This window comes from Corvus hawaiiensis, chromosome 4 (assembly GCF_020740725.1).
Source record: "Corvus hawaiiensis isolate bCorHaw1 chromosome 4, bCorHaw1.pri.cur, whole genome shotgun sequence".
In the NCBI taxonomy this organism is placed as follows: Eukaryota; Metazoa; Chordata; class Aves; order Passeriformes; family Corvidae; genus Corvus; species Corvus hawaiiensis.
This window is the reverse complement of record NC_063216.1, coordinates 51,631,174-51,657,406: the sequence shown is the minus strand read 5'-3', so window position 1 is coordinate 51,657,406 and position 26,233 is coordinate 51,631,174. Positions and strand designations below refer to the sequence as shown.

The 26,233-nt window shown below is 38.1% G+C and overlaps 1 protein-coding gene across 2 annotated transcripts in view; it reads left to right on the top strand.

Annotated features, from left to right (window-relative positions):
* PNPLA8 (patatin like phospholipase domain containing 8) overlaps positions 1-12,634 on the top strand; it is a 38,252-nt gene extending 25,618 nt beyond the window's left edge. For both annotated transcript variants that reach the window (XM_048300116.1, XM_048300117.1), the window contains exons 9-10: positions 9,770-9,965; positions 11,766-12,634. In XM_048300116.1, the coding sequence (XP_048156073.1) occupies positions 9,770-9,965; positions 11,766-12,040 (471 nt within the window). In that variant the 3' untranslated portion in view covers positions 12,041-12,634. The remainder of the gene's footprint in view (positions 1-9,769; positions 9,966-11,765) is intronic.
* The last annotated feature ends 13,599 nt before the right edge of the window (positions 12,635-26,233 follow it).

Sequence of the window (26,233 nt, the reverse complement as noted above, 5' to 3'; positions counted from 1 at the left end):
AATTCAAGATAATCACCTAGGAGGCCACCTCAGCTAGGCATTCATTCTAATGAATGTAAAATATATTATTAAATGTTTTGCATGTAAAACCGATAGTACTGACAGGTCTTGGAAGCATTGATCACGACATTTGGATGTATGCCAATTTTATTATGGTATTGCTAATTTTTAGGGGGAAAAATGATAAATACTGTACAGGAAAACAGTTGTACTGAAAAGGAAGCTTTTCAGTAAACTTTCAAACATTATCAGATTTTTTTTTTACTTTGTCATGTGATCTCAGTATAAAGTCTCTCTGTAACTGGTGTGGCAGAAGTACAAATACAGTTAATGCATCCTCAGATTTTCTTTACCTGTAAGAGAATGCAGTAATGGAAATTTAATATTGGTGTCATTCAATAATATAAATACAAAAGCATTTCAGTTTCATATTCTGTACAAATGTTTTCTCTAGAATTTTTCCCAGTGCCAGTTCAAGGGGAATCCCTTTTTCACTGCACTCTTTAGAACTGTGACAAGTAACTTCTTAAGTGTTTATTTTTGTAGTGTCTAAAGAGAAACCATAATTTTGAGACAGCATTTCAAACTAATGAGCACAAGGTGTTTATTTCAGGAATTTAAAGGAGCACTCTGCCTCTCCCTAAATAAGGGAATTGGTTCTTTCTGTAATTGTTAGAAATTTGGTGTATAGGAGGATTGCATTAATATCTGTCACCAATTAGGGCCTCTGTTGGGAATCAGCATAGTGCAGAATATATTATAATTGTATGTAGTTGATCCAGTAGTCTCCTTATTAGCATGATTATAAAGCAAGGGTGAATCTTTCCAAATAAATTGGATTAAATATTTGCATAAGGAGACAACTGTAGGTCATTGTATGCTTTATAAAAAATGACTGAAGTTATTTTAAAAATTTTCTCAAACAGTAAAGTGGAACAGGCACACCTTTAGAATGAAGCTGAAACAAATTGTTCTTGGTCACTATACATTTTAGACGGAGATTTGTTAAAAATACTGGCACCACCATCCATTGCTTGTCAGCAAGATAAAGAGGAAACAGTTCTGCTTCTGTCCTGTTTCATGTTTATAAAACATTATATATTTTTTCAAATAGTTTCTTAAGGAAAATAAAGATTTCCTGTCTTACTGGGAGCTCCTCTTCATCAATTTTATCCTCAGTAGTACTGTGACCAGTCTGACTGATTACTCCCAAGAGGAGAGCCATAATTCATGTATATTTCAAACATACTTGTATATATGTAACAGAACAGCATAATCATGTAACCTTTGTATTGAAACGGGTATTTTTGTGCTGAATGCTATAGGGGGCTAGTTTATTGTACAGTTAAATTCGAATGTATAGATTTCTTTTTCACAAAGCATATGTCAAAAACTATAATTTTTTCATCCTAGTGATGCTTGACTGAGCAAGCCTTAAAGCTTAGGGTAGATACACTGACATTTTTATAACAACCCTGGGTGCCCAGAGCAGTGAGAGGACTATGCTGGGATGTGAATCTTGAAGTTACCTGTATTGATAGACCTTACAGGTAGTAAAAGAATTCTCCCCTTTCTCATTCCTGTCTTCTACTCTGAGGGCATTTGCTGCTACTTACATAAATGTAATTGAGCTGATTTTATGGAATGATTTGGCAAGGCATACCCATTTACTTATAGAAAACAGATTAAATGTTCTTAAAGCAGTTATTTTAATTTTTCTTAGAAGTAACCCCTTACTACGATGCAGCAACTCCTCAAACTCCTCATTTGCAGCAACAAGACTTATCCTTAAGCTGCATATTTGTTATATTTATGTTGACTTCAAGCACAGAATTTAAAAAATACTTTTCAGAAGTCCATTCAGAATCTTAGCGTGTCTTGTCCTAGTCTGTGATAGCTTTGTACTAATTCTGTCTCTGCTTTTTCACAAAGACAATGGAAGTAAACAAGAGAGCAAGTCTGTAAGAGTGAACTAAAATGCAAAGCATGTCTGCTTAGGCAGTGAGGTGAAGTGGTTACTATGGAGCCAACAAACTCAACTTCCAAATATCAGACTTGGCTTTCATACATTATATATCCTTCATTTGGTGCTAGATTATTTTCTTCACAAAGTTTAGCGTCATCTAAGTGAAACTGTGCAGCACACAAGGTGTTATACAGAACAATTATATGGCACAACTTGAGTCTGACAGAATTAAGAAATGCAATGAGAGCCTATGAATATAGTAAATGTTCTTAACTTGTGAGAAACAACTGCTCTCCCATGGTAAAGCATGGTATGATTTTTGAATTTTAATATCTTAATTTTAAATAATTATTTTCAAAGTATTGACTTAAGTATGTCACTGGTGACTTCTTGCCCATTCACCATAATTATTTAAATAGGACAAGATTTTCAGAAAGTCCTGTGCTACCAGGCTCCCAAGTGCTCTGGAGCACTTTCTTTGAGACTTCCTAATCTATTTTCCTTCTGATTGTAGAATTTGCACCCATCTGTTTCACAGTGTTTAACTAGGCCTTTCTTTGCCTCTAGAACCATGCAAACAGGGTGTCTCCATCATAGTTTTTACTGGAGCATTTGCTTACAAAAGGTGCATTTTTCCTGCTTTAAATAATTTAGGATCTATTAGTCAAGTCACAAGGGAGCCTTGCCTGACCATTTTGCAACTATCAAAACACTAAGAAAATACTAGCTATAGCTTTAGACTCCTGATTACTCACCAGCAAGCCCTAAAAATATGGTTACAGTTGCATTAAGGAATTTTTGTGAAAAAAACTGTGTGAAAAAAATTAATTGGCTTCACCTGGGAATAAGATATTAAATAAAACAGAACAACTGAATGTTTACCACTTGGGAAGCCTTTGTCAAAAGACTGAAAACAATGTCCCAGTCCCTGAGTTCACTGCTTTGCTATCACTAGCAAATTTGGGGTTGTATTGTTACTAAACGCAATTTTAATATTAACTTACTTGATGACTTCCACTATTTTTAATTTGGAATTTTTTAAAAAGCGTTTTTCCTTACTGCTTGCCTGCATGATGACGTTGGGAGAGTTATGCACCCTTTTCTAGTATTGCCTTGCATTAGCATTCCTACGCCAGCACTTTGTGTTTGGTGTACAGCCAGCAAATTAAGTTGACTCAAGTGTAGAATGGTTTTGCAAAGTTCAGCAGATGAAGCAGTGTCTGGCACTTGCCAGTGCACTGAGTGTAGCAGCAGACAAGCGAAGGGATGACTCATGTATGTTTGGGAAGTGAAAAAGAGAGTTTGCAGCTGGGTTGAGATCTAGCTAAATGAGAAGAGATGGTGAAATGTAGGGAAGGCCAGATAATCCAAGAATGGGAGAACAGAAAGAAAAAGGGATCTGCCCAGGCTTTGCCCAACACTGAGTTCTTAGTCAAAACTTGGGCCAGTTGCACCTTTTGTGGATATTGGTCAACAGTTTAGTCATTTGAAGAGTTCGTGTAAGTTACCCTTTCTTTTACAGATTGCAAGGTGTGAGTCACAGACTCATTTATGTTGGAAAAAACCTACAAAATCCAGCTATTAACCTAACACTGCCCAGTCCACCACTAAACCATGTCCCTAAACACCACATCTGAATGTCTTCTAAATACCTCCAGGGATGATGACTCCACCACTTTCTTCTTCAGTGTGTTCTAATGGTTTTTGGTGAAGACATTTTTCTTAAATGTCCAACAGAAACCTCTCTTGGCACTACAAATTTTGCATTTTCCACAAGACTGAGACTGGACTGGCAAAATTCAATTTCTAATATGAATGGATTTTGAAATGTAATTTCATTTTACAGGTAAAATTGCGTGCATCTGTGATCCATGCAGTATTTCTTTAAATAGAGTAGAACCTTAGGAAAATTGGAGAAGAGGGCCTCAGGTGGTTATCTGGTCTAGCCTCCTGTTCAAAACAGGCTAAACCTCAAAGTTGAGTTGGGTTGCTCAAGACTTTGCCCAGTGTAGTTTTGAAAATATCCAAGGATGGAGATTCCACAGCATCTATGGCTGTTACTCTGTACTTTTTGAAAGAATCTGTGTGTTTCTACTTTAGATAGTGAAACACTGTGATTAGCTTCCTCCTTGGCTCTCTTTTTAACAGGGTAAGCAAACCTAGTTCCTTGCATCTCTTCTCATGTTCTGTGTGCTTCAGCCCCCAAACCATCTTAGTGGTTCTTTAGTGTACGTGTTCCGGTTCTTCAGTGCTTTGTAACTGCGTGTCCTAAGCTGTACACAGTGTCTATCCCTGGTCTGGCCTTTTGTGTACTGAATGAAAGGGGATAATCACTTCACTTGATCTCCTAGTTTTGCTTTTACACCCAGTGTATGTTGATAATGTAGTAATTTACTGAATATTCTGTTCATACTGTCTCTTTTTCTGTGTGCACGCAGGCAGTACCGTTCCACAGGGACATAGCTAAAAATATAGAGGAAAGGAGGGACACAGTGAAGACATTCCATCTGTCAAAAAGGAACTGATAAACTTAATAGGAACCAAAAAGGTTTAGGGCTCCACATAAAGTTAGCAATGCTTCATAGAATTTGAATTGTAGCTTGAAACTTGAAGCTTATACTATAAGTTAAAATATCACTTTCTATCTAACAAGATTTTTGCACCATCATATGTGGTATAAAGATCCTTATTTTGTTTGCATTATTTTGCTTTGAGACAAACAGGGATTGATATTGCATCTCTGTAGCCGTAGATCAGATAAATTGACCTTGTTTACTTCCAGTTGTTTAATTGCACAGAAGTTTAGAGTGGGAAGAAAGCTCATGGAAACTAGCATGGATGAGGAAGCTGAAGACATTCCATACTACTGGCAATCATTGTTTATTGCATTTTGGTTAATGTATTTTTATAAATATATTTTAAAAGCTGAATGCTTACAATAAAATATTTTAATTAGTAAGTTATAAATAATTTAGATGAGTTTATATAGTATTTTATAGCTACAGAATAACTTCAGTGGAATCAGAAAAAAATTCAACGCAGCAAATTTAGCAGCTCTTCAAAGCAAGGATCAGTGAAGTTTCTTGTGATCTCAGTATCTTATGTACAAAATTGCAGAGTCGATCACTTGGGGCTTCTGTTCCTGTGAGTCAAGGGCAAGCATGAAGAAGGATATGTCATTAAAATTAATTTAAAAAAATTTAGATCTGGCTTTCATATTTCTGTATTGCTAGTTCAATATACTTCTTGGTATGGGCTTTTTCCCAGTTTTATGAAGTCAGGGGAATTACTCAGAAGGGTTAGTTTCTGTTCTTTAATTTTCAGAATGGAAAATTATTTATTGTTTACAATTTTCTTAGAATGCACATAGATGTGAAAATATTGTAACTAATTTTAGAACTGGTGAAAATACTTTTTCACAAGAATTTTAGCTTTTGACATAATTAGCTCTATGGTTGCCAGACCTACAGATTTAAACAAATTACTGCAGTATTTCCTTCACTGAGTCCTTAATAGTACGGTTTAACTAATAGCATTATTTACTCCTTTAATAGTTGATCATTGTAAGCAAAAGCAGTATGATGAACATCGCTTTTTTAACAGAGTAATCTTATTTGAAGTATTGATTAAGACATGGTCATTATCATCCATAATCTCTTTGGAGGAGAAGAAAAAGGTCAGTTGCCCTTCTTAGTCCTGCTTTTAACTTTCAAAAACTGACATATGTCTATTATCTGTGCAAATGCTAGAAGTTGTGTCTAAATTGAAAATCATTAGGAATTTACTGTCCTTACAATAAACCTATATTGGAGAATGCTTAAATATGGAAATCATTGCACAAAGCTGTTAGTTATCATCACAAACACATTTGGTGAGTGTAGGTATTTTATGTTCCTTTGATCTTTTATTTGTCAGTATTATAAAAATATTGTAGTATTCTAGTGTTATATACCCTCAACTTCTGATAACACTAATTTTCCCATGGTGTAGCAGTCATATTTAATTTAATTATATTGACAATATCAGTGGAAATTATTTTGTAAGCATGTTTTTAATCTAGGATTTAAAGAAAGAATTAAGCACCACCAAGATAATAATTAAGATTTTAGATAAATTCATGGGGAATTATACAGAGGACAAAAACATCCTTGTATTTAGTTTTCTAGACTAAACATGAGCAAAGGATAATGGGCACCAAAGAGACCATTCATGTTAGCAGTGTATTTAGTGTTTTGAGCAAGGCAGATGGTATCCAGAAAGAGTTCAAAGAGCTTTTTGTAGGTTGAAATGAAAGGTTAATTAAAAGCAAACTCAAAAAATTAAGCTCAGTAATCTTACTGTTCTTACTTATCTAGCACAGCTGTAGTTACAAGGAGTTCCTGTAAAATGTTTTTCATCTCCAAAATTTTTTTTATTCTAATCTGTTCCTGAGTGGAGTTGCTTTTCCTTATTGTTCTAGTAATGTGTTGGTCAGGTATGGAACATAGGGAGTTCAGGAACTTTAGAATATAGGGAGTGCTTGCATTATCCTTATTGTACTAAATATTCTGTTTCTTTCATATTTTACTTGTTTGTAAAGATTCTGAATGGATACAGCTATCTTCATCTCTCCTATTGATAATGTTCTCAAGCTTAAGTTTTGCCTTTTGTAACTGCTAGTTTTCAGGCATTCCCAATATAAAAAGCTCTGTTTAATTCAAATTCCAGATTAATCTATTCCTTAGTTAGAGTGAAGGTCATTTTACTTCCAAGAAGTGCCGAACATACTTCTTCAGATTCAGCGGATCAAAATCTCATTGTCTGAATGCTTATCAGGCTTACTGTCAGTCATACTGATTCTTATTAGTCCTGAAGTATTTTATCCCAGCCTCATCACCTCCACTTTTAACATGTTGCTAGCAAAAGATGTCTCTCCTCAATTCAAGAGTCGTATTTGTTCTAGTAGTATTGGGCTGAATTCTGATCTTCAGACAACTTAAAGAAGCCTCATATCTCCAGGGCTGGTCCTTGGGGGACCTTGAATCATCCTGATACCTGATGAAAGGACAATAGAGAAGAGCTCAAGCCACTAAGCAGATCTTTCAAGTGCTTTCAATTGACGTGACGGCAGCTGTCGTAGTTGATGGTGGAACCAACAAGGAAAGGTGCTTTGCTAGACCTGGTGGTTATGAAGAATAAAGAACTGGTTGGGGATTTGAAAGTTCAAGAAAGCCTTGGCTATAGTGACTGTGAGAAGAAGGAGTTCAGGATCCTAAGAGGAGGAAGCAGGGGAACAAAGCAGGACTACAGCACTGCATTTCAGGAAAACAGACTTCATCCTCATCAGAGCTCTGCTTGGAAGAATCTCATGGACTATGACCTTGGAGATGAGGGGTCTGGGAGAGCTGGCTGATAGTAATCACTCCCTTCAAATTCAGGAAAGGACCGCCCCAATAAGCAGGAAATCAAGCAAAGATGGCAGGCAGGGATGAGCAAGGATGTCCTAATTGAACTCCAATGTAAAAAGAAAGTGTACAAAACGTGGAAGGAGGGACAAGTGACCCAGAAATATAGATGTCTTGTCCAGTCTTGCGGAGGTGGGGCCAGGAAAGCACAAGCTGGTCTGGAGAGGGATATAAAGGGCAACAACAAAAGATTCTACAAGTACATAAACAGCAAAAGGAAGACTAGGGGAAATGTGGGCCTGCTACTGACTGGGGCAAGAGAGCTTGTGACAAATGATTTGGAGAAGTCCAAGATGCTTAATGCTGCCTTTGTCTCAGTCTGTACCAATAAAAACAGCTTTCAGGAATCCCAGGCCCCTGCAGCTAGAGGGAAAGTCTGGTGCAAGGAGGAGGAGAACTGGGTTAGGGAGCAGTTAAATGAACTGGTCATACATAAATTCGTGAGGTCTGATGTGTTGCACCCTTGAGTGCTGATGGAGTTGGCTGAGGCCATTGTGAGGTGACTTGATTATGGCTATTGGGAAAGCAGATCTCATTCATGTCTGCAGGAGCAGAAAGAAGAAAACTCTGGGAGAGTTCAGTCTCATTGACTTCAGCCCAATCCCATAGGAGATGATAGAGGACATCCTCCAGAAAAGGATTTCAAAAGTCATGAAGGACAAGAAGATGATCATGAGTAGCCAGCATGGATTTACAAAGTAGTTTACTCATGACTGACCAACCCTAGCAGCCTTCTGCAACTGGTAGGCAAGTAGAAGGCACTGGATGTTGTTTGTCTGAACTTGTAAAGCCTTTGACACCTACCCCACATACTACCAAGTTGACAAAGTGTGGGTTAGGTAAACAGATGGTGAGGTGGATACAAACTAGCTGAATGACCAGGCCCGAGTTGGGATCAGTGTCACAAAGTCAAGTTGGAAACAAGACACTAGAGGTGTACCTAGGCATCAATACTGGGGCAAATCCTAGTTAACGTCTTCATTAATGACCTGGATGATGGGACAGAGTATACCTGCAGGAATTCCATGGATGATACAAACATGGGAGGATCGACTGGTACATGAATGGTTGGGCCACACTCAAAGGGACCTCAAAAGGCTGAAGAATTCTTATGAAGTTCAAAAAGGCAAAAGGCAGAGCCCTGCTTACGTGGAGGAATAGCCTCATTACACTGAGTTGTAAAGCACTTTGGCAGAGGAGGACCTTGGGGTGCTGGTGGACGACAAGCTCAACATGAGTGATGCACACTTGCAGTAAAAAATGCCAACTGGGCTGCATCAACAACAGTGCTTCCAGTGGCCATGGGGGATGGTCCTTCTTCTCTGCACTGCGCAGGCCATATCTGGAGTGCTGTCTCCAGTTTCCCAGTACAAGAGAGGCATGAGTATATTTGAGTTAGTCCAGTTCAGGGCTACAAAGATGATTGAGGGAATCCTGTGAGGAGAGACTGAGGCAGCTGAGACTGTTCAGCCAAGAGAAGAGAAGGCTCAAGGAGGGGATTTTACCCATGTGCACAAATCAAGGATGGGAGGGAATGAAGATGAGGAAGTTGTGGTCTTCCCAGTATTGCCCACTGGTAGGAAAAAAGACAGTGGTGCAAATGAAAACATGTGAAATTTCATCTGAACACAGGAAAAAATTTTTTACTGTGAGGGTGGTCAAACACTGGAACAGGTTGCCTACAGGGGTTTTGGAGTCTCCATTTGTGGAGATACTCAAAACCCAGCTGGACATGGCCTTGGGCAGCATACTGTAGCTGATCCTGCTTGAGCAGGGGGCTTGGACCACGTGAGCTCAATAAGTTCTTTCCAACCTAAATGGCTTTGCAACTCTTAAAATCAAGGCTGTGTAATGACTGTGCTTACAAAGTAAGCTTTGGCCAAGCTTAGCTCTTGTGATTTTTCTTTTTTAATTTATTTTGGAATCTGCAGGTAGTGATTGGGGTTTTGTTACAGAAAATTTTCTTGTAATACCACTAATAAGCATTTCGAGGGGCAGACCTTTTGATTAAGAAATTGTCAATAGGTGTATCTGTCTTACTGAAAAGGTCTTCAGAAAATGAAGTCATAACTTCTCTAGATATTCGAGTGAATGCTGCTGTTTCAGCCTACCTCTTCTATGTAATGTAGCAGAATCAAGCACAGCCCCAGAAGCTGCTCTGACAGTGCCCAGGAGGCCAAGCTATGCAGCTGCTGCATCGCGCAAACAGAGCAATTGCACAAAAGTTGGAAATTAATGCTTATTGGTTTTAATTTGGTTTGTATATTAGGGCTATGCTAGTTTAATTCATAGTTGCAGTTTCTTTTATGAGAATATGTTATGTATAGTACCAATATTTGTACTTCTTTTTAATTTACAGGATGGAGGTCTCCTCCTAAATAATCCTTCTGCGCTGGCAGTTCATGAGTGCAAGTGTCTTTGGCCGAATGTTCCATTGCAGTGTCTGATTTCGCTGGGCACTGGTCGATACGAAAGCGAGGTAAAGACCAACGTCACACACACCAGTCTGAAAGCCAAATTGACAAATGTTATCAACAGTGCAACTGATACAGAAGGTTGGTGTCTTAAAATACACTTGTATTGTGACTGTCCTCAGTTTTATTTATGTTTCCTAGAATTATAGCTCCAATTCAGAGAATGATCTTCAACCTTTTGTCTTTCCCCTTCTCCCCTCTACCAGCCCCATGAAACTAATTGAAGCATGTCTCTTTGTAACTTACTGTGTATAGTTTTAGTACCAATATTACCTGTTTTCTGGAGGATAAATCTTTTTACTTGAGCTTTAGGATAAAAGGCATATTCTGGAATTAATTTAAAAATCGTATTTTCTTATATTTTGTTTTTCCCTAACACAGAAAAGCTTAGTAGTTAATACAGAACATTGATTTTCAACAGCTTCAGAAAAAGTATTTGATTTCTGATCTTTTTTATATATGCTTTTATACCTGTACTTTGCCAAGGACTATACTGTATCTGCCAGTCCTGATGACTTCCATTGCTATCAGGAGGAGCCAAGCATCTGTTTTCTAAAATAAATTTGATTCCTAGTAGATGGGAGTACACTGGAACTCTATCACTAGCAGTTTACTTTTGTTTATATAAACAGGAAGTACTGATATACAGATAATTTCCCTCTCCCCTTACAAAGGAAACTGATATTGCAAAAGGCCAGGGAACAAGAAATGCTCTTACAGTTTAGAGCCCTTGCTGTATAGTCTCTGTCAACTGACTGTCACTAGTAGGAAAAAGCTAGATTTTGGATTGCCTTTTGGTTTTTGCATAGTTGTGGAAAGGCAGTGGGAATTGTGGGAAGGAGATATGTGGTGTCCACTTTCTATCAGAAAGTTTCATTGCAGATGAAAAATGAGGCAAGAAATTTGATGGGAAGAGGAAGAAAGGAGAGTTCATTGTGGAGACCAAAGGAAAAGAAATGGAAAGAGGGGAGCGTAGATTTGAGCAAATGGGAACTTACATTACGAAGGAAAAAAGGGAGGGTATTAAATAGGACAAGAAAGACTGGATGTGGTGAGACAAGAACAGACATAGATGAGTAATTTGCAGGAGGAGAGGCCAAGCCAAGAGGATTTCTGATTTACAAGAATCTTTTGCTGTGATCTTACCCATGATTTTTTTTTCACTTCAAACTTTTTATATGACAATAGATGTTTAAAAGAATGGAGGAACATGGTAAGAATGGAAAGAAGTTAGAATGAATGCTGAAGGAGGTGATAGAAATGGAATTTTAAATGGGCCAACAGAAAGATCTAAAGGGAGAGAGAAACAGATTACAAAAAAAGAACATACAAATGCATTACACAGTTTTTTATTATTTTACAGAAGTCATTTAATTTAACTTGAATATTTTAAATTAACAGTTGTAAACAAAATAAAGGTTTAATCCTACATATTTTTACTTTGAGATTGCAGAAGAATGTATATCTGTCATTTTCATAATACTAATGTTAGTACCAAGTGTAACAAATCATGGGTATCTTGAAATGGGAATATGCAAGTGACATTCCTGCTCCTCAGGATATGCTCTTACTTGTTAAGGAATGGAATGTAATTAAAAATCTAGATAGCTGAAAAGCCTACTTAATTGTCATACCAGTGAAGTTGTCTTGGAATAAAAGATGAAGCTTTTTGAGAGTAAACAGAGCTACAGGGTCAATTATAAACCTTCTAATGAGAAAGGAGTTTTGATGAGACAGTGGTAGAAAAATGTTTACTCAGCAAAGCAGTACATATTTACTCTTAGTGTGTCACTCCAGAGCAGATGTTGTTCAGAGCACTTGCAGGACTGTCAGAATCTCTCATGTGAATTTAACTGTTTTCTTCATTTGTTTTCAATACAGAAGTTCACACCATGCTGGATGCACTGTTGCCTCCAGATACTTATTTCAGATTTAACCCTCTTATGAATGAAGACATACCTCTGGATGAAAGTCGTAAAGAGAAACTGAGTCAGCTGCAGACAGATGGAATTCGTTATTTAGAACGAAATGAAGAAAAACTAAGGAAAGCTGCAAAAATATTAACACAAGAAAAATCAGCTTTGCAGAGGCTTCAGGACTGGATAAGATTAAAGGCTGACATGTATGAAGGCCTGCCGTTTCTTTCCAAATTGTGAATAAGTAATGCATGAAAGATAAATGTAAATCTTGTTCCAGAAAATCCATTTGGTACTGTAAAGGAAGAACGTTTATTCAGGGTAAATAACATCTTTGGAAAGCTATCAGAATTCTGGAGAAAGCCATTCAGGATGGCTGTTTCGTGCACACTTGTTACAAGGTTTTATGGTGTTAATTATTTTTGGAACTTAATGAATCTTACTGTTGCTCTACTTTAATTTCTGAAAGTCGGTAAAACTGAAAATTATGAAAACAATTGTGCAATGCATTTTTGGATGTATGTACTATAACTACAGTGGCAGAAAACCTTTATTTATCAACTACCAGGCTTATTCGAAGTTAACAAAAAAAGATTAAATCCTCATTCACTTTAGTGTAGGCAATATACCTGTTAGGCTCTTATATAGGCAGTGTATTTAATAGAAATGTAATGTTCTTGCAAAAACTCTGCCTGTGTTAATTGCACTTTTACATTTGAAAAATAACATTTAAATTTGTTTTTTATTTTAGTGGATTTTGTACATAACAGTAGTTATGAGTAAAATGTTTGGATGACTATAAATGGCCTATTAAATTATCAACATTAACTGGTATTTTTAGAACTTTCTGCTTATTGTTTTTATGGGAATAACTGCCGATTGATTAATTCATTATTTGAAAATAAGCCCAAGTCCCAAAACTGCACTTGAGCTGCTATTCCAGTTATAGGATAAAGGAAATAAAATCCTGAAATAGTTCATATGAATGAGAAGGTTTCTTAGAGAAACTTTGCCAAACTCGAGGTGTATCTAGTCAAGAAGAAAATGAAAAGTTGAAACATCAAATTATATAAATTTCTTTTTTATCTTCTAACTTTCATATATGCATTCTTCTGAAATTACCTCAGAGCTTTGAAGTTAATGTTTAGAACTTATTCCAGTCCTACTGCCCATTCCTTTGGGCATACTTCCTGCATATGGTGTGAGGGATGTCGTGAAAACAGCATTTTCAACAACAGGAGGGCACATGGGAGTTCTTCAACACAGTGCAGTGAAATTTGAGGTAGGCACAGCTGCTGTCACATGTTGGGCTGTACCTGTTAATAAGATTGTTTGCCAGGCGCCTGGGTGAGTGTCTTGTAGACAGCTACAACGCATGAGAATATTGACTAGATAAAATGTATGTTCCATGCAGTAGCTAAAACACCCCGTTTCACCAAAATCAGTGTATTTGGCACTTTGCTGTTTGGAACTAATCACCTGCCATTGCATTATCTACTAAAAATAACATTTATTGTGATAGTCACCTTCTGTACTTGTTTAAAGCATTGAAAATGTTATTAGGCTGCAGTTCGGAAAGGAACTATGAGGCAGACAGCTGAGATCTTTGGAGTTGCTACATCGTATTCTTGACCGTGCAAGAAAACATTTGGTTGGGATGGGGTTTTTTTTAAAATTTGATATATTTTTAATTTTGACCTGTGTCATTTTAACTCAGATATTCATCCTTTTCTGGTTCTCCCTCAGTTCTCTGCCTTGTGTGTGCCACACAAGGCAGAGATTTATGATCTTAATCCAAGTTTCATTTATACAGCCTCCTTTTTGCATTCTACTTACTAAGAACTGAGTAACAGAATAATGAGATCAAACCTTTCCCATAGGTATGAGATGATTAAAGCATATAAAAAAGAAATGTCAACATTTTTCTGATAGAGGTACCTTGTACAGAGTGAAACTGTGTTGCCAGCATCCTAAGTCAAAACAGACAGTATCAGGTAGTCTCATGTAACAACATAAATTACACACTTCCTTTTGTGGCAAAGAGCAAAGTCACAGCACCATCCATGAGATATCAAAGGCATTATTCTGAATTCATAAGTTTCCAGTCACAGTTTTTTGTATTATCTAAGGAAACATGTACCTCTAGTGAACAAAGTGATAACATTTCCATTTAATTTTTTTTATATAAATAAAAACTCGTGTTCTGAGGATTTTATTTCAGCTGGGGTAAGATCTGGATTCGTGATGATACTGGAAACTGCTGTCTTATCTTCATTCACCCCTTTTCCCCTTCCTCTTTATTGCTATAACAATATTTTTCTTAAGTGTGGCTTTTAAAATTACATATGGAATTGAGTTGAGCTGTAGGGTAATTAATTCAGACTGTTTTAGGCCTCTGTGCATATAAATTCACAAGGTGTTGTATTGAATGCCTTCAAACCAAAATCTTTGATCCTCAGTTCTGCAAGTGCTCCACTGTCTATCAGGCACTAATTAGGAGTTTGTTCTCCTCTCTGAACCATTTTTAAATGTGGAGATGCAATAGGTGTTTCACTTGAGCTGTAATTAGTTTTTAGTTACTTCAAAAAAAATTAGCAATTTGCCAGAAATCCTAACTACTACGGAGGTGTTCCTACAGCACTCTATATAAAGTAAAACTATTTTCAGGAAGTTTGAGGCATTGGCTGTGGAATACCACATGATACTTCAACAGCAGAAAATGGAATAAGAACTGTAACAGAATGAGGACTTGCTAAATTAAGAAAAAGAAATTTAAATTAAGGGGGTTTATTGATAAGGAGTAGGGGAATTAGCACTGGGTCCAATACAAGCTGGTTTTAACAGATCATTGTGATGGACTGAAGAACATGATAATTCCCTTCACAGATGAATCTAGGAGGGATCATGAATATTTTGAACAATATGATTTCAGTGCAGCATGGATTTGAGAAGAGATTAGACTAGAATGAAAAAAGTGCCTCTGAAGAATAAAAATGTTGACAACTCTACTGCAGAACATCACGTTAAAGGAATCCTGCTTTGAAAAAGTACCCCTGGGAATGCTGTGAGGCTATCCAGTTAAAAAACTGAAATTGACTCATCAGTCACAGCTACAAAAATAACTGTATCAGTGCACCAGAGAATTCCCCACCCAGGAAAATGTGAACAAACCTGAAAAAATTAGATCAATGTGAATTTTGAATCTAGAATAAGCAATCACAAGAAGACAGTAAGTAGGTAAGAATTCTTGGTAACTTGTGCATTCAGAGATGACTTCAAGGTTTTCTGACCAGATGAGTGTTACCGTTTTAAAATGTGCCTGGTCTGTATCCTGGAAACAAAATCAGGAGCTTTATTGGTGTCCCTGCCCACAGCAATGGGGTTGGAGCTAGATGATCTTTACGGTCTCTTCTAACCCAAGCTTTGCTATGATTCTGGGATGAATTTAGGCTTTAGTTGAGAGAGTGAAAATGTCAAATTTGCAAAATTGACAAAATGTCTTTGCTATGATTTTGAAAGGCAGAAAGAAAGTCCAGACTTGGAAACGAAAAGGAATAGGCATAAAATAATCTCCCTTTTTGCAAAGTCAGAAAGAGAAAAGCCTCTTAGCTTTTCTTAGATGACCTCTTAGGTCACCTCTTAGTTTCTAATTATCTATGCAGAAGGAGATATTAACTGAAGGAGGTTTCATTACCAAAGGAAAGAAAATAAAACTTTTAAATGTTGAAGTGTGATCACTTTAAGATACTTCCTGTCAGTGTCCATTCCAGTAGTGAAATGAAGATACTGATTCTATTGCACAAGCTGCAGGCAGCCGCAGTTGAATATAATTATAGTTTTGGTCAGTGCTATTAGAGAAAAATATTCAGACTAAAACAGATGGAAAGAAAGGCAGCCAAAGGGAAGATGAGGAGAGTGTGGTTTGTTTCATCTAACAAAACAAGGGCTGGAAGGAGGGAACCTGTTGCTGTTTAAAAATACTTCAAGAAGGAAAAGATAGTAGGCTAAGGGACAACACTTGCATAAAACCAGAAGTGCTTAAACTTAGTCAGTAAATTTAACCAGGAAGTAAAAGGTGCTAAACCCCTGAGGAGCAAGTTACAGAATGGCTACACAGAATTAAAAGAGCAAAAGAAACTGATTTAGTCTGAGTTTTAGAAATTGAACTTCTGAAGGGGGTTCTATAATGCACTGTGCCTACCAGTCTCCATGGCCAACTTAATCCCTTTAATTTATGAGGCAGGTGAGAACTCATTAATCCCTCATACATAGCAGAATCCATAGGCTTGTGGAAGTGTCTAACAGTTTCTTCTCTTTAGGTCTAATAGATAAGGATTATGTCTTGTCTTTGATCCGTTACTTACATTTAATTTATTTTGCTTTTCTTGCCAAGCTGGTAAAGGGAGCTGATACAGGCTGAAGTAATACAAGACACATGACAGGTGAAAGAAAAATTTGGTATGTGCTTATTTTCATCAGAGGTTAAAATACTTATATGCTGCTGGGTCAACAAATAGTGCTGGTTTTCTTTCATTACAAGGTTGTTCTCAAAATGACAAGTATTAAATACAAACATAATCTGTTGCAGGGGAGTATGTGTTAAGGCCTCCCCTTTCAGTTTAAGGACTGCACTCCAAGCCAGCTGTGATACAAACCCGTCTTCTTTTACACTCAACTACATAAGGCAAGAAGGGAAATCCAGTTGTTTGGGTTTTTTCACTCTGTTTCTTAAACAGTGAGTCAAATTTTCAGCCCTTGCAGAACTGTTCTGTTTGATGGACAGTTTGGTGCTCGAAGATACATTCATTCTTAGTGCAATTATATTCATTTACAAAGAAGAACAAGCATGCCAAATGCCTCTTCCTCAAACTCTGCAGGAATGAGATGAGTAGGCTCTTTCCTTGTTCCAGCTGCTCATCACTGAGGTGTGAAATCAAGGAGCTGCTGCCCCCCAGTTCTCCTGTTCACTGCTCAGCCTCCTTATTCCCAGCCTCCTCACTCCCATACCTGCTGCTGTGTCTGCTCCTGGTATGTGTCCTTTAATTCCAGTGTGCCACGTGGTCCAATACTCTGCTGATGGTCTTCTTCACTGTTTGCAGCTACTCATACAACACAAACAATTTTTTTAATTGTTCTTTCTTCAAGATTTCACAAGAACAATTATTTATTTTAATAAAGTTGGCAGTTTTCAGTAAGGGGGAACCATTTGCAATTTTCAACATACTGTAAAAATTAAAGAAGCACTGAAAGCCTGTATTACGTATATCCCTGGTAATACATGTTTATGGCAACAATTCAATTTTGCTTTTTATTTATGATTTCATTTTATTTATTGGTTTCTCATATCAATATCATTAACTGCTATTTCCCCATATAGTTCCAATAGCATAAAAAATACACAGGAGCATTTTGAAATCTTTACCTTTCAGGAAGAAGCTGTAATACAACATTTTCATATAAAACCACAGAGACAAACTAGACTGATAACTAATACCTTTAAAGTACAAGGCTGAGTTCAGCAAAGTTATGCTGTTAGGATTTAAAAGCTCTTCTTTTCTTTTGCAAGACCTTGGAAACTGGAAAGGGAACAGCTTTTTGTTCTTACACCATTATTTTTCTAATTGAATGATGTAATAATCATCACACTAGTAACACAGGGAAATACTCTTCCTGAATGTCTTAAAATTTGGATAGCAAATCCCCAAAAGTAGCTCCTTTAAAATCTGGCCTGTGTCCAGGGCATCATTTCAACAAAGCTGCTGTTCCATGCTTCCTCACTGGCTGCTCTGTGGAAACCAGAAATATGGTCCTGTCCTTTTGTGAACCTCATTTGAATGTATTTTCAGGGAAGTGAGTCAGGCAGTCAGAAAACTTGTAACAATGGGAGAACAAGACCTTTTATATTGCTAAGACAAAAGAAGCAGAAATGTTGGAGAGTTTACAAGCTGAGTAGGGAATGTCTGTATCATCCCTACAAGGAAAGGTAGGTATTTCAGGTACTGTTTAATATGTGAAGTCAAAGGACAAAATCATTGACACTGCTAAATCTGACTTCAGAGCATTTCTTTACAGAGTCTGCTAGGACATAAGCATGCCATAACTTCCAAACTTGAGCACTGTATCCATTCCAAGCAGGTCTAAACAATGTGGTTATGAATACAGCAGGAAAGACAATAATATTTCTATAGCGGAGTAAGTTTTAAGTAATTTGCACTAGATATGTCATAAATCTTTGGGAAGAGCTACAGATCAGTAAGGAAAGCTTAGATGAGATTGTCAGGAAGCAAGTGTGCTCTGGACAGCTGTTTATTCTGTGGGTTCATATATATCTATAAATGGTTGTGTATATTGGAGATGGTAAAGAAAAAAACAAGACAAAATACTTCCAGCATGATGTTGTTCCTACATATTTTATGCCCAGTCTGTAGAGTGCATTCACTTCAGACTGTCTTTGAGAAATGGAAAGCTTTCCCTCATCCATTATGCAGGGCTTAGCATACTACAGCCTCTCAGGTAAACATTATCTCTTCTCAAACCAATACATTTACAGTAGGTGCATCATAATTCAACTTAAGAGAAACACTGTTAAAAAAGAGATCCTGAACTGAATGTATCCAGCATATGTTAGATCATGACTGTGGGGTTGCTGCTGTCTTTTGTCAGTATGAGTTGGTCACTGGTATGAGGTGCTGTCCCTGTGGCACACCCAGAAAGCAGCATCGTTGCCATGCAGTTCCTGCTGCGTGGGAGCTTGGTCATCCTGCAAACAGCCCTGCTGGCACAGGACAGTGCAGCTGCTGGACACAGGCAGCAACTGGATGTTCTGCAGATAATCCTCCTTCACATTGGAGTTGGAACCACTTCATATTAGTGGTCTTTCTGACCAGTCAGGCCTTTAAAAAGTCAAAGCACACAGAATAAGATAGTTCTCTTTCCATCTGGAGATAATGAGGAAGAAGACTTAGGTCATTATTACCATCCACGACACAATGCCTTTGCTTTCCTCCCTCACAATAGCTCCTTGTAAAGAAAAAGCTCTTGCAGCCAGGCCTCAGAAAACAATACTCCATGGTCACAATAGCTCACAGTCAGCTCAAAGTCACTAAAAGCACTAGAAAGGACAAGTTCTCAGGTCCCCAAAATACTTAAAATGTCTGGTTTCCAGTTGGGCTTAGAATGCCAAACCCTGAAGGCATTGTGAGAGACTAACAGTGTCAAGAGGTCCCTGTGCAGAAGGTTCCCATGGTAAGTTCCCCATTGCAAAAGCACTTCAGAGGTGTGGAGTCTCCAGAAGAAATAAAATCCATCTGACAGCAGGTACATTGTTCTGTTCAGCAGGTAACCTTTGCTATGAAGAGCATCCCTGACAGATGCGGTATCAAGTGCCCAGCTGACATATAGGGATGTTTGTGAAATAGGTCGCTATTCTTAGCAGGAAGATGGTGCCAAGCCTTCTCGTTTCTGCCTGGGACAGTGCCGCAAAAGAAGATTCCCATGCCAGCCTTTTGTCCCAGAGAAATCTACTGTACAATGAGACAACAAAGTTTGCGAGACAGATTCAGTGCTGGTCTGAGGGGTTAGATCAGGTTCTCAAATGTGCGTGGAAGGGAGTATGTTTCCTGAACAACCCAAAGGATCAGTATGGGTGCTGCTCTGCTAACCCTACAAGCCACTTGTATGACTTTGGTTGTCACCATGGGATGACATGGTGATAGGCAGGCTGATATTCCAAATTTGTTTCTCTATTGTGTGAGAGGGCACTCAGCTGCTGGTGGTGGTAAAACCTAATTGGTCCCAGTATGTGCCTGTGCTGCCATGCTTTTTCAGAGAAGTGCTATCTGTGATTCTACGAAAGCACACATCATGGAGGAAGCATGGACTGTGTTTCACATATTGGGCCCTCAAATCACTGCAGAGCACGAGATGTTCTGACTGGAACTGTGTAAGTCATGTTCCTTGAGGATCATGGATCAGCTAAGTCTTTCTCCAGACCCCCAAAGCATTAGGGATGTAGGCAGAGATATTCCAAGGAAAGATGACGAAGGAATATGAAACTGCACAAAGCAGAGCCAAAGCCTGTTCAAAGTAGCAAAGAAAACTTCTAATTAGGTGGTATACTCAGTACTTTTTTTTATGATGACAGTTTCTAGACAGCTTTTCTTTCCTAGTTACCTAAAAAGAAATGAGAATAAAGAGCATCTTCAGAAGGTAAGTCACCCTGTCAGACTGTAATTTTAAAAACAGACACACTGCATCTCATAAACCCTTTCTCCACAACAGTAAACAACAGATTAGAAAATGATTGAATGCAGTTGGTTTTCTAATCTGATGCAGACATGCTGAAATAGCTTTATGGAGATATAGCACTGCAGCCTTCCTTCAGCTTGAATTAAACAATAACTGCTACAGCTAGTCTGTATTTTAGTGTTAACCTCTGGTCTGCTGTGAAGGTGTACTAGTTTGAAAGCAAGCCAGAGAGAGACTCCCAAGTCAGAACTACAATTTAATAGGAAAATTTAAATAAATGCAATAGTACAGAAACACTGACAGAGTCAGGATGCAACCTGACACCCTGTTGGGCAGGGTGGTGGTCGAGTCCGATTCAATGGTGGCTGCAATCCTTCTGAATTGATAGATGTGGTTCTGTTGAAGCAGTGATCATGTAGAAGGGTCTGGTGTTCCTCAAAAGATCCAGTGGTGGTTATGTAGCTCTTCTCCTCCAGGAATCCAGTAGGTAAGGGCTGACTGTGGTGCTCCAAACCTCAATTTATATCCAGGTAGGAATGCTTGGTTCCTCCCTCTGGGCAGAGCATCTCACAATGGGATGATGTAATTTTTTGAGTCATGCATTGAGACTTGATGTCCCATTAACAGAAGTTATCCCCCAGAGGGAGTTATCAGGGTTGTGTCATGGAAGAGATAGAGGACACTGCCCCCACCTGGTTTTAACAGATGGTGATAGAATACATACTTCTGGTTACATCTTAACACTGTAACCTAAGACACAAGGTCAACAAATCAGATCACAGAAGGCACAGTGTCAGTGTTCTACATCTTCATCCAGGTATATGTGCTAGACCTGTGCTGTCTCATCTCTAAGCGTAATGTCTCTGTTGTTACTAAAACAAGATGTCACGGTAGATGGTGGCAAGTAGTCAGCTCTGCATTCAGCAGCATCTACCCTTCCACATCACCGGGAAGATGTGTAGGATTTCATAGCTTTGCTCGGACAAGTCATCTTGCCTTATTCTCATCTTGCTTTCAAGGTCTAGAACAATAGCTATTGTGAATCCAGGTCTGGGTTTACTCTCCTAGGGAAAAAAGTATGATAGCATTTCTGTAGGAGTTCCGACCTGAGTACTGTTTCAAGATGTTCCCTTATTCTTTCCCAAAATAGATAAATTTTTTTCTGTCACTGTTCCCCATTCTGAAGTACTCTTGTGTTTTTCAGCTCTGCCCTATGGAACTTGTCTGACTTCTGACACCCTCCTACCTCTGCGTTCTAAAGTACTGTCTTCAAAGATCACGTCTCATTTTGAAACCCAATGCTGCTGTTATAAACAATTGTTAATGGTGTATACAACAGCCTTTGTGCTCATCTATTTCTCTGTTTATTTCTGGAAAATAGTGGACTTGCCTTAGATAGCTCTCTTCATCTTAATTTTTGAATTTCTGCCACAGAACATAAAATGATAGAAGTGTTACAGAAAAAAAAAGCAACAAAAATGTCAGTGTTACAGCATTTCTAAACCTTTGAGAAGAGCACAATTTTTTCTTAGAACAGATGATAGAAGAAATGAGAAAATCATTATTACATAGCTATAGTAACAGAAGATCATACATAGATGGTGCCAAGGGATTGATTTTTATGGTGGAGTGTTCCTCCCTAATCACAATAACAAAAAATAACTTCAGAACATAAGTGAAGGTTAGCAGAAAATACAAAGTTTGATGTCAAGGGTAATATATATACCATGTTTTTGAAGAGAAATCTAGATGACAGATGAGTCTATTTGGTTTGAAAGCACAAATTGAAACAGTAAGCTGCAAATTCATCTGTGTATTGATTACAGATACTCACATACCAAATGCAAATTACTATTGAATGTGCTAAATGAAATAATTATTTAACATATTTAAATATGTGAGGAAACTGAGACTTAAAGCTGTTTCTGTGATCCATGGTAGTGAAAAAGAGTGAACATGTGCATGCACACATCCAGAAAAAAAGGTGAATGTATCCATACCCAGTTAGAAGTTCCCTGTAAAGAGTACAGCCATTCTCCTCACTCCATTTTAGGCACTGGATTAGATTTAAAAAGCACAGAATCAGTTCCACAGATCCAGAGGTTCCCACTGCCTCTCCTAAGGTTGGTTGATCTTGCTGTGGGCGTCAGAGTCTGCCAGCTACACCCATGAGAGCCAGTGCCAGCCTACAGGCCACCTTGCTCATCACCAGTTGGGACTTTCAGCACCAAGGAGCGACAAAACTGCAATGCTTTACCTTTTTATGCTTGCTTCCACTCTGCCTTTATTATTAGAGAAATCAGAGAATCATAGACTATCCTGAGTCAGAAGGGACCCAAGAGAATCACTAAATTCAACTCCAGGCCCTGCACAGGACAGCCCCAAGAGTCACACCATGTGCCTGAGAGCATTGTCCAAACACTTCTTGAACCCTGTCAGGCTTGGTGCTGTGATCACTGCCCTGGGGAGCCTGTTCCAGTGCCCAACCACCCTCTGGGTGAGGAAACTTTCCCTAATATCCAACCTAATCCTTCATGCTGTTCTCATGGGTTCTATGGCTGATCATGAGAGAGAAGAGATCAGCATATGTCCCCCCTCTTACCCTCATGATGAAGCTGTAGGCTGCTATGAGGCCTCCCCTATTCCCCTCTAGACTGTTCCCCATCTCTGTGGCCCTTCTTTGGATGCTCAATAATAACTTCATATATTTCTTATATTGTGGTGTCGAAAAATGCACACAGTGCCCAAGCTGAGGCTACACCAGCACAGAGCAGAGTGGGACAATCCCCTCCCTCAGCTGGCTGACAATGAAAAAAAAAAATCAATTGGCATTAGTTTGAGTAAACCAGGAAAATCTTTTTTCACCACTCTTGGTGAGTGATGGCTTATCACAGAGTCTGTGCTGTCACTTCAGCCATCTGATTTGAGGCCATATAGCTGGTAACTACATTAATTTGCTTCTGCCAGTTTTCAAAATGTTCAAAGGAACTCCCAATCTGAGGACTGCTGGACTCCTGTAGCAGTCAGCATCACAGCAAGCAGGGAAGCAGGTTCTGGCACCAGAAGAGGTGAGTGATTATCCTTTAAATGTGAGCCCTGCCTGAGCACTTTGGAAGGAGCAAGGGTATTTACAGAATGAAAGACTGACAATCTTAGGAACACAAACTGGAAAAGGGCTCACTTCCAGTGACAGGAAAGTGTGAACACCAGGGATCATACACCATAATTCTGGGGTTTTGTGTATTTGAGTGACACACAGCACAGAAATGGAAGATACCCAAACTTCATGATAATTGTTGTATGTGAAAACAGCTCTTCCAGCAAAGTGTAAATAGTGAGACAGAGAAGAGTAATTTCCAGTATTCTTAGAAACTGTGTAACTTTCCTCTAGTTTGTGAAAAGAAAATTAGATGCTCTTGCCAGAAAAGAATGGAAAAATAACAAAGCTCAGGGACTATGTGGCAAAGGGCAGAGGGTTAGGGGGGATCAAGCAGAAGAGGACATAACACACAGTATTTGGGTGCTGTACTGAGGAGTGCTATGCCAGTAAACCATGAAATGGAAATGATTAAACAAAATACAAAAACACAAGCAGAAGCTCATCTGCTAGAGACAGAATAGTAAAACTAAATAGATATACTTGCTGTTTATGCATCAGTGCAATTTTCTGTTAAGATTGAGGGGATAAAAGAAAGATATTCCTTCTGTTTATGTTGATGCTCCTACTGCACATGAAACAGAACCTTTGCAAATTCATTGCACCTCAAGTTAACCTCAAAAGCATGTGGAAATTATCTCTAGCAGTATGTCACCTGATAGCATTTGGAAAATCTCAGCATTTTAAAATCTTAAAATTCTGTTATTTTGTTAAATGTGTGTAATTACATTCCTTGTGATGCACAAATGCATTGGGTTTAATTAATTTCTCATGTTCCCTAATTACCACTTTCAGCAATTTTTTTTTCTGAGTCATTTAAAGTATTTGATTAATCCAGGGCAGATTTCTTGAACCCTTCTAAATTCCCAGTTCATACCTAGAGGTCCACGCAACTAGAACATTGCTATGGGACCTCAGCTCCTCTTCCTGGTTTCAAAAGTGCTACTGGTTGGCTGTTCCAGTGATCATCAATCACATCTTCTAAACGCAACAAAAATGGTGTGTTTGTAATTTAAAACTAATTTCATCTTCAGAATGTCTATCAGATTTAAAGAACAAGGGGTATGCTAAGCAAGCAGACAAAAAAAGTCCTTTGGGTATTTTTGTAGTTCAAGACTAAAAGATAACTTCAAAAGGACTTAATTGATACAATTTTTCACAAGGTTTTCCTCTCTGTCTTCTCAGTTTCCCAGGCAAAACTTTACCTTTTTTCTAAGGCCTATACACATGATCAAAATTTATTCATGTATTGGAAAAAGGAGCAGCCCTTACTTTTTTACCAACTTCGCTCTTTTTCTCTGTCATCATAAAAGACTTCAGTACATGCTTACTTTTTGTGAGTGTGCATGAAAATGATTAAGTTCATTCACATTACAGATATGCACAATAGACAAATACATTAATATTTGGTGGATAAGAAAGAAGTTTCACTAAAGCAAGATTTATAGCTCTAATAGCTATTATTAGGCATTTCCAGAATCTTGGCATTGCTCCCTAGACCATTTCCATAATGGAAAAAACTCCACTGAAGACAAAGTCTCTTAACATGTGAGACACTTTGCTGAAGGATGAAACAGGTTAAATCATAACATCAAGCTTGACTTTAAGCTCCTGTTTTTGAAAATGGAGCTGCTTAGTATTCAACACTTTAGAAGTCCTGTGGACAAATTGCCTGGTGTCTGTAGACTTTTGATCTTTGTGGAGTAGTTTTTCAAGAACCTTGAACCATGAGTTAGACTTCTAAGAGATTTTTAACTGTCTCAGCCAACCTCTTCTAATGGAAAAATGTGAACTGTAATCATGCATACAAAAAGTGTTTGGTGTTTGCAGACAGTTTAATCCACTGTGTGTGAAGGACTTCCTTCCTTTATTTACATATCAGATAAAACTTTGGTCGGTCCTATTGAAATTAACATCAAATTTTCATTGACTTTAGCCATTTCACCATGTTTAACACAGCTGTCAAAAATAGATGTAGTTTCTGTAATATGACAGGGATCATACTAAATACAAATTTTATAAACCTTTCTCTCGCAAGTGTCTGAAAAGTTTCAATGGTTCTTTATATCCCTTGAGATCACCTTCTGAGCATGGACAAAAGCACTGTTATCTGTATATGATGGTATCTGCAAATGTTTTAAAAAGTTCATCTCGTCATTTTACCTGAAAAATTGGATCTCTTAAGCATTCTCAGAGCACACCCACCTGATCGATTAAACTTGACACAAAACCAAGCTGATGGTACAGTCTTCCTGTGATTAGAATTCTCCAGGGTGTTAGACATATGCTTAACTCCTTTTTCAGCCTTTGCTAACTAGCAGCTAAGAAACAGAGTATTCCTAAATAAAATGGTGCTTTCATCTCTCCTTCTGAAGGTATTTCACCTTCCATGGAATTATTACATACTCATAGGCACAAGAGAGAATGCTCTGATCATTAGTCAAGGTACAATCTAGACACTCAGGCTACTGGGGACAAGGGAGGCCAGTTACAAATCTAACAACAGCAACAACAACAAAAAATACACCAGAAAAGCACAGTGAAATATGTGCAGACATAAGGTTAAAACTCAAGTTTCCCCGTACACAGTCAAATATATAAATTACACTTTTCCTGCTTCTGTGAGATGTATTATATGTGTGTAATCTTACTTCCTCTCAGTGTTTAACTATCGTGTAAGGGTGGATTGAATATTCTATCTTCATCCTCAGATGTTTTGTAAGGCTTATGCCCTGAGAAGTTGAAGTTCACTAAGTGAAAGAAATAACTGAACCCTGAGTTCCTGCTTTCTTTATCAGCACTCTAATGATTAAGCTAATGGAAGACGGGACTGGTGACAGCAATGACAGTTCCTCCTCTCCACCTTCTTCTCAAAGAACAGGATCATGTCCTTTCATTTTTCATTCAAGCATCTAATTCCTGAAGGAAGTTTCTGCCCTGTGAATCCCTGGCAGTATTTGCCACCAGCCTTGAACATCTAAAGTCCTAAACACGCATGATTCAAACCATGGCATTTCCATGTGGCTGTC